The sequence below is a fragment of the Etheostoma spectabile genome, chromosome 22 (genome assembly GCF_008692095.1).
Source record: "Etheostoma spectabile isolate EspeVRDwgs_2016 chromosome 22, UIUC_Espe_1.0, whole genome shotgun sequence".
In the NCBI taxonomy this organism is placed as follows: Eukaryota; Metazoa; Chordata; class Actinopteri; order Perciformes; family Percidae; genus Etheostoma; species Etheostoma spectabile.
The window spans coordinates 11,675,823-11,683,286 of NC_045754.1; the positions used below are offsets into that span (position 1 = coordinate 11,675,823).

General features: G+C 40.0%; 1 protein-coding gene across 3 annotated transcripts in view; it reads right to left on the minus strand.

The window, feature by feature from the left end:
* The window catches only part of nck1b (NCK adaptor protein 1b), a 27,023-nt gene that overhangs the window by 8,750 nt on the left and 10,809 nt on the right, over positions 1 to 7,464 (minus strand). The window contains exons 2-3 of one of the 3 annotated variants that reach the window (XM_032503547.1): positions 4,352 to 4,404; positions 3,611 to 3,851 (exon numbers count right to left, since the gene is read on the minus strand). In XM_032503547.1, coding sequence (XP_032359438.1) covers positions 3,611 to 3,836 — 226 coding nt within the window. In that variant the 5' untranslated portion in view covers positions 3,837 to 3,851; positions 4,352 to 4,404. Of the gene's footprint in view, positions 1 to 425; positions 555 to 3,610; positions 3,852 to 4,351; positions 4,405 to 7,464 lie in introns of those variants that run through there. The other 2 variants (XM_032503549.1, XM_032503550.1) reach the window with 2 other exon arrangements.

Below are 7,464 nucleotides of genomic sequence, written 5' to 3' on the forward strand. Positions count from 1 at the left end.
TGTGTGTGTGTGTGTGTGTGTCAAAGAAAGAGACAGAGAAGGATTGCTGAGGCAATTACAGGCTTCGGCTCGGCAGAGGGCTTCTCAAAAGCATATCCACCCAGTCTTTGCAGCCGCTCACACAGACAGCCTCAAAAAGGTGTTAAGACAACTTCTCTCTTTCAGAGCAACATGTTAGCATATAAATCTCTTCCCGCCTGCCCTAAATATGACACATTCATTTGGCTGACCTGAAGGTGAAACCGACTTACAACCAAAGTGAAAAATTAGAAAGGGAAGATGAAAGAGAGAAAAAAAAAATTGCCAACCGCTCCTGCACAGTCAGAGAGAGAGAAAAGAACCACTCAAAACTTTGGACAAAAGCTCTTTACCCCACTTGTAAAACAACAAAGTACAGCAGAAGACGAGGAAAGTTAAAAACTCACGAAAGAAATGTTTGAATAGGTTAGCCATGTCCATTTTGGGCTTGCTGTCTCTCCCTCGCTCTCTGTCTCTTTTCCCGGCCCCTGCTCTCTTCCCACTGCAGATGTAGAGTTATTCCATGTGAACACCCAGAAAAGCTGGGCGGAAAGCAAAGCAGGGCGGCCCACTCCATGACCATGTGGTCAGTCTTAGCCAATAAGAGTGCAGTATAGAGAGGCCTGCCGTCTAGCTCTGGAAGGCACAGAGTACAGAGGCCTCATGGAAAGGGGAAGAAGTAGGGAGGGAGTGGATTGAAGCTTGGACACAGAGAAAGAAAGAAAGATAAAATAAATCGAAAGATTTTATAGTATATCAACATTAAGCAGCAGATTGGTATTTCTAAGAGTGTAGCAATCTAAAGAAACTCTTTCAGTAAGGATCTGTGGGGACAGTTGAGTGAGTCAGTGACTGCTCAGTGTCACATGACTGCAGTTGTTTGTAGAGACAACTCATAACTTTACAACAAACCCTGGAAACATGACACACACACACCACAACACACACACACACACACAAACACCACACACACACACCCACACACAAACACACACACACACACACCACACACACACACACACACACCACACACACACACAACACACACACACACAGATCGATCATGCCCTCACACATTCTTTTAAACCAGACACTACTCACACCCAGCAACAGCTTGATTAAAAAAAGAAAAGAAAACGAGATGCATTTTTCCTCGCACATAACATACGAAAGTGTAGTCATCAAGCTGCTTCCCTTATTGCTATTCCACACATGTAAAGAAAAAAAAACACCCACAATCTGCTAGTTAAAATATCTCAAATCTACTTATAGATCATCAAAAAAATTACAAATGAAGGTGAAGTATTTACAAGCTTCCGATGTTGTATTATTGTTTAACGTGGTTCAGTTTTTCCTTAACTCATGTGTTACGTTAGTCCGTGTTTTACTGGGTTTATGTGTGAGTGAGACCTGAGCCTGTGTGTGTCGTGCAGCTGTTCACCTGAGGATATTTTTTCAATGGATATAGCGACAGGTGGGAAATTGTTGGGAGGCTCATGTCTCTGGTGCATGAAAAAAACATACCCCCACCCAACAACACATACTACCACGCACACACTCATGCATACACACTACACATAACAGACAAATACAGACTTAAAGGTGCTGGAGGTAGGATTGTGAAAGATCAGGATTTAGCCAAAACATTTGAATGACAACTTCTCAGTCCCCCCCCCCCCCCCTTCTTGCTAAAGCCAAACGGTCTCCAAAGCCCCTTCCCCCACAAGGGAGAATGAATTTTAAATTACTTGCTTCCTGTAGTACTACTCAAATTGGGGTCATTTTCAGCAATATGAAACAAAAACGTGTAACAGGATCATGACATAAATGCCAAAAATGAACGAGATTAAGCTGTATGTATATATATATATATATATATATATATATATATATATATATATATATAAAAAAAATAAAAAAGGCATGGTCTCTTCCTGTTCTTACATTACTTTTCATGCAAGTATTACAGCACACAGCGCTGCCAGAATGTTACCAGTCTCTTCTCACCACAACACTTGCACATACATAAAACCACACACACTACAGTTAACAGGAAAACACAGCTCACATTTTCAACAGATAAGTGTTTTGCAAACACTGCAGTGTGTGATACTTCTGGTTAGAAGTACACAGAACACAATTCTTTTAGTCCCTCTGTGCAAGGAAAAGCCACTTGGGGGCCTAGGGCTTCCTCGCAGAGGGGGTCACCCTATGCTGGGGTATGTCATCATTACCACATAAATGAGCAAAGGCTACACACAAGTGTGGTTTGATGTTATGTTTATGTCATATGGGCCCATAAAAAGCAGGCCCGGACATCAGCTTTGTTGTCAGTATCACAAGAATGTGAACAACTACTATACACTTAGATAAATATAAAAGTACTGTGTTATTGGCACAACCCAACAACCTAAGCCTAAAAAAAAAAAAAAAAAAAAAAAGCGGTTTACTGTCAATATCATTTAGGCCTGTTTTAATATGTGTGTCAAATGCTGGTGTTTAAACCTTCAAGTTAATCTGGCCCAAACAAACATGGTCAAAGTACACCAACAAACATGGTTATCCCACCATGCTCTTAAATGAGACAACAATGCCCTGCAGAGCAGAACAACTTCTAGATTAGAGTGTGAAACTAAAGACAAGACATTTGCCTTTTATAAAAAAAAACTAATTGGAGAAATTATCATATATGAAATTATAGGAAAACAAATGCCAGGTTGTCTGGCTGTGTGCCAGACCAGATGCTAGTAGTCAGAGTGTGCATCCCAAATTACCATAAATGTCTGTCATCAAAAAGAATTAAGCTAAGATAAATGGTAACCTTGGCATACATACACAGTCACATTTTGCTTGCTCCTGGCAGTGCAAGGCCCTTGGCAAATGGCAGTGCCCAGAAATATTACTGCTGTGTTTACAGAGCAAACAGCACCTGTGTCATTTCAATTCTGGTCAAAATAAAAAAGCCGGAGATTTTTAGATCTGTCAACACGAAAGAAAAAAAACAAAATCCTAACTTAGTCTGAGTCTATATTTAACCTCCGAAAAACATCTGAAATCAAAAAAAATATAAAAACTGCCTTACCTGTGCAAAAGTTTCAAGATTAAATGGAAAAAAGCGCTGCATTACACCATAGACATTACAATTAGATACTAAAGCTTCAGTCTAAGTGGAAAATAGCTCTCAGCATTTCAACCAATCAGACATTAACCTAAAACCATCTTAGTGTGAAGCCTGTATTACAGTAGGCTACATTAGATACAGCAACAATGTGGTCAACAACAAACTGGAGTAGTGCTGGCCTAGAAAAAGCATGCTCTTTGATGCTACTCCATTTTAAACAATAATAACCAATTGTGTATGAAACACAAAGCAAGTCAGTCTCTTATCAAAAAGATGTTATGAGTGACTGAAGACGTAATAATACCATAGATGTCAAAGTGCAAATACAGGTTAATTGGAAACGTGTATGCTCCATAAAATAAAAAATAAACAGACTTAGTAGAAACTCAAAACATGATTGCTGGCTATTGCTCACATCCCAAATGATATCAACACTTAGAAACTGAAGAAACCATAAGTGATTTGTTTTACCAAGTGTGTCTTTAAGATTCTTGACAATAGAAGCTTTCCTGGCACTGTTTTTCCTCTCCACATAGTTGGACGGCACAAAGCCTGTTTTGTTGGTGGCATTTCGAACCCTCCACCAGGACTTTGAGTCATCGAGGAGCCAGAGGCGCTCGTTCTTCTTGATGTCCAGCTCCTGGTCCTGCTGGGCCATGTAATCAAACTTGGCGATGACAATGACCTCTTCCGTCATCTTGCACTTGGTACACTGGAAGGGAGGGGGGAGAAAAAGGAAAGGATGTCAGAGTGGCTAGAATGGATATTCTACATTACAGGAGATTTTTAACTAATTGATCAGTAAAGGGTATTTCTATTATACAACAGAATCTGTGCCAGTGTTGGCTTATGTGCAGCAGTAGTCACAGTATAAAAGCTGCCTCATATTCTTTCTACCACCAGTGTTTCTGTGGGAATAAAACAATACAGGGTTACCCCAAGGGGAAATTTCTAAGCGGACAATGATAAAATTCTCTTGCCTTCATTTATAGTTAAATAACAACATGCATATATAAACATAACTAGCAATTTAACTAAATAAAATACTTATTTGGAACCACATTTTCACACAAACCTCCCTTAGACATAACACCAAGATAATCTATTCTCTATCTGCCAAGCCTTCATTCACATTTTATTCTCCAACTGTGCCATTTGCTCCAGACACACCAAAAGTACATTTACAAACTGTTTGAATATAGATAGCTGTACCTGTACTGCATCAAAGCTGATAACTTCAAGGGCTCTACTACTTCTCTGTAGACCTAGGAAAAGAATAGAGACAATGCAGGAGAATTACAAATTGACTCTTCTAGAAATAGGCCCAACGATGTTTTAATAATACTCAAAGAGGTGAATCTGTATTTCAGTTTAAAAAGTACAATCCGTAACATTTCTGCATTAAAGTGTCTAAAAACGACCATACCTATTTTATATATTTTTACGAGTTGTGTTCTTATGCTATGCCAAATGTTTCCACCAAAGGTCAAACCCAGAGTTAATCTGATATTTTAATTTCAGACATGGGACGTTTCCTTTAGTCGCCTGTCAGTGGCGTCGTGTAAACTTCCACCCTCTAGTTACTCGTAACTTCCGTCATAACATGGCCACCCAGATGATACTTCAGGAATAATTGTAACCATACAATGTCACAAAAAAATTCTTGTCACCGTAATATTGCTTTTTTTGCAATACATCATTATTTTATGATTAATTACAGTATTACCGCAGAGACCTCATTTATTGATACATTTTAATATCGATCCAGCTTAACGTTACTACAATATGCTGGTTGACAAGTTGCTAACGATAATGCTAATGCTTGGTATTAACATGAGGTTACAACATCATTCAACACGCTCATAAAGTTATTTTTAGTATGATTGTTTTGACCACGGTTAACAGCACTGGGCTAACCTACAAATTATTTCACTAGAAACGTTAACTGTATAAATAAAACAATCTAATGCTACTTTAGCCAGCTAGTATACCCCGGTGTGTCTGCCTATCTTTCCCGGCGCAGAGAGACTCAGTCGGGATGACAGCTGACAACAGCCACAGGACATGTAGCTAGCTAGTTACCGTTCGCCCCCAGTTAGCTAGCAGCCAGCCACTTTCATTACAGCAACTCAACCGGCCAGCACTTCACTCCAGTGCTTGGTGCTTACGACACTAAGCAGTTTAGCAGTTTAATGAAGCATCAGGAAACAGATCAGACCCAGCAACCGAGTCACAACAGCGGCCATGCATAACGTTAGTTATGTCTCCGTTAGCGCTACCAGTGTCCGTGTCGAAAATCTCCTCCCTGACGAATTTCTCCCCCCTTCGCGTTTACCTGTCTTTACAGTTAGCTAAATGAACCCGTCAAAAGGCGGGTCAAGCACCAAAACTAAAAGTTAAGATTACAGAAAAGTAAATGAGGAGATTAATCTGGGCAGCTTGGAGATGTTCTGCTGCTGGCCATCGAACGTCCTCGCCATCCCGGGGATTCCCCCGGCGATCCCCACCCACAACCGTCTCTCAGTCTCGTTAAGTAGCTAGCTAGCGCTACAACAAACCTCATCAACCCCGTGTTGAAACCATCCAAAAGGGGACATTGCGTATTTTGTGTTTTAGCCGCTGGCTAATATTAGCTTGCTGGCTCTCTCTAACTGGTCAGCTACCAATAAATATCAAATCAAGAAAAACATTATGTTGAGGGAAACGCAGCCATTTTATTTGAATGACATGAATAAACATTAAATGTAACGTGAGTAACCTTGAATGGGAAAACTCGTCCATTAACAGATGTACTCTAATCAGCAATGGTGTTTAAGACTAAAAACTACAACTCTCATAATTTAACTTCCCAATGTCAACAAAATATTGTGTTTACCATCCATTGTTTTGGCTGAGAGAACCCTAGCGGCAGAAAGTTACATATTGTACGTTTTAAATGACTTGAAAGCCACTTACCATGTAGCACTGTATAAATGATACATGCATGCCAAGCTATGGACAGGGTTATCCAAATATACCACAGCTAGGTCAGGCTCCTGAAGAAATGCCAGCTACCATTTCCACAGTTTAGTCTCTTCAGACATAATTTCCCCCTACCAATTGTACTCTTGAAATAACAGATATAAACGAGTAATTATTTTCAGCCTTCAACAGTAACGTCTGCCAAAGAGTTTAGAACAAATCTCTCAGTATCCACATTCTTTATAATTTTGCAGAAGGGATGATTTCATCTCAGAAGCAGTCCAACGATTGTCTATTGTGTCAGGCATCAACCATGAACCTGAAAGCCAGGAAGATTGCAAAGATGACTGTAATAGGGAAGTAGGTAAGTAAAGAAGACATGCAATGTGCGTCAGCAGTGTGGCTACGTCAGGAAGCAAAGCTCTTACTGAGAACTAATGATGTAGGATATTGCTTAAAATTTAGAAAAGGCCTATAAATATTCCTATTTGTGTAGACTGTGGAAATGCTGTGATAATAAGCATTGCATTACAAGCATGGCTCCATTGTTAGCTTATCACAAGAACTTCCAAGTTTCCCAGGCATTTTAAATTCATGATTTGGGAGTACAGTACTCTGATCCACAATCAAAACTTGTTTGTGTTCAACAATGAGCACATTCACAACAACTGGTCTTATGACCCATGTAGCCATCAGCACATCTATGTTTAAAATTAAGACTGCAGCACTAGAGGAGTGAGGCACTATTGAAGCGGCTCCTTAGCTTCTCTGATGTCATGGGAGTGGATGGAGTTTCACCTTCTTCTCCCCCCCAACTGACTTCAGGGACCAGACACTGACCTCATTGATCCAGAGCTCTGGGTTTATATTTGATGCAATGGTGTCTAGGTTTCAGCTGCAGCTGGCCTTGAGATAGGCCCAGAACCTGATCTTAGGCAAACATAAGGAGCCAAGCAAACCTTAAGCATGATTAGCCACGGGGAGTAAAATAAACAGTAAATAAGTATAGGCTGAAAAGAACTGTACTGTACTTCCCTGGAGAGAAGGTTGTGATGCTGTTGATGAGATGGTTCATCATTTAGAAAAAACAGAAACGGTGAATGACCGTGACGCATCTAAGACCACCCTCATTAGAGGATAAAGGATGGGTTAGTACATAACAAGACCCTAAAGCTAAAATATGTAATATAAAAGATCCCAAATAGGGCTGCACAATAAATGTGTTTTGTCATTGTGATATCAACTCGTGCAATAAACACATCACAAAAGACTGCATCAGTAGACAACTGCACTTCAACCCTCAGAGACCTAAGGTCATTTTTACAATTCTTTGTCCGTCTGGATTTATTTTCTAAAAAAAGCTT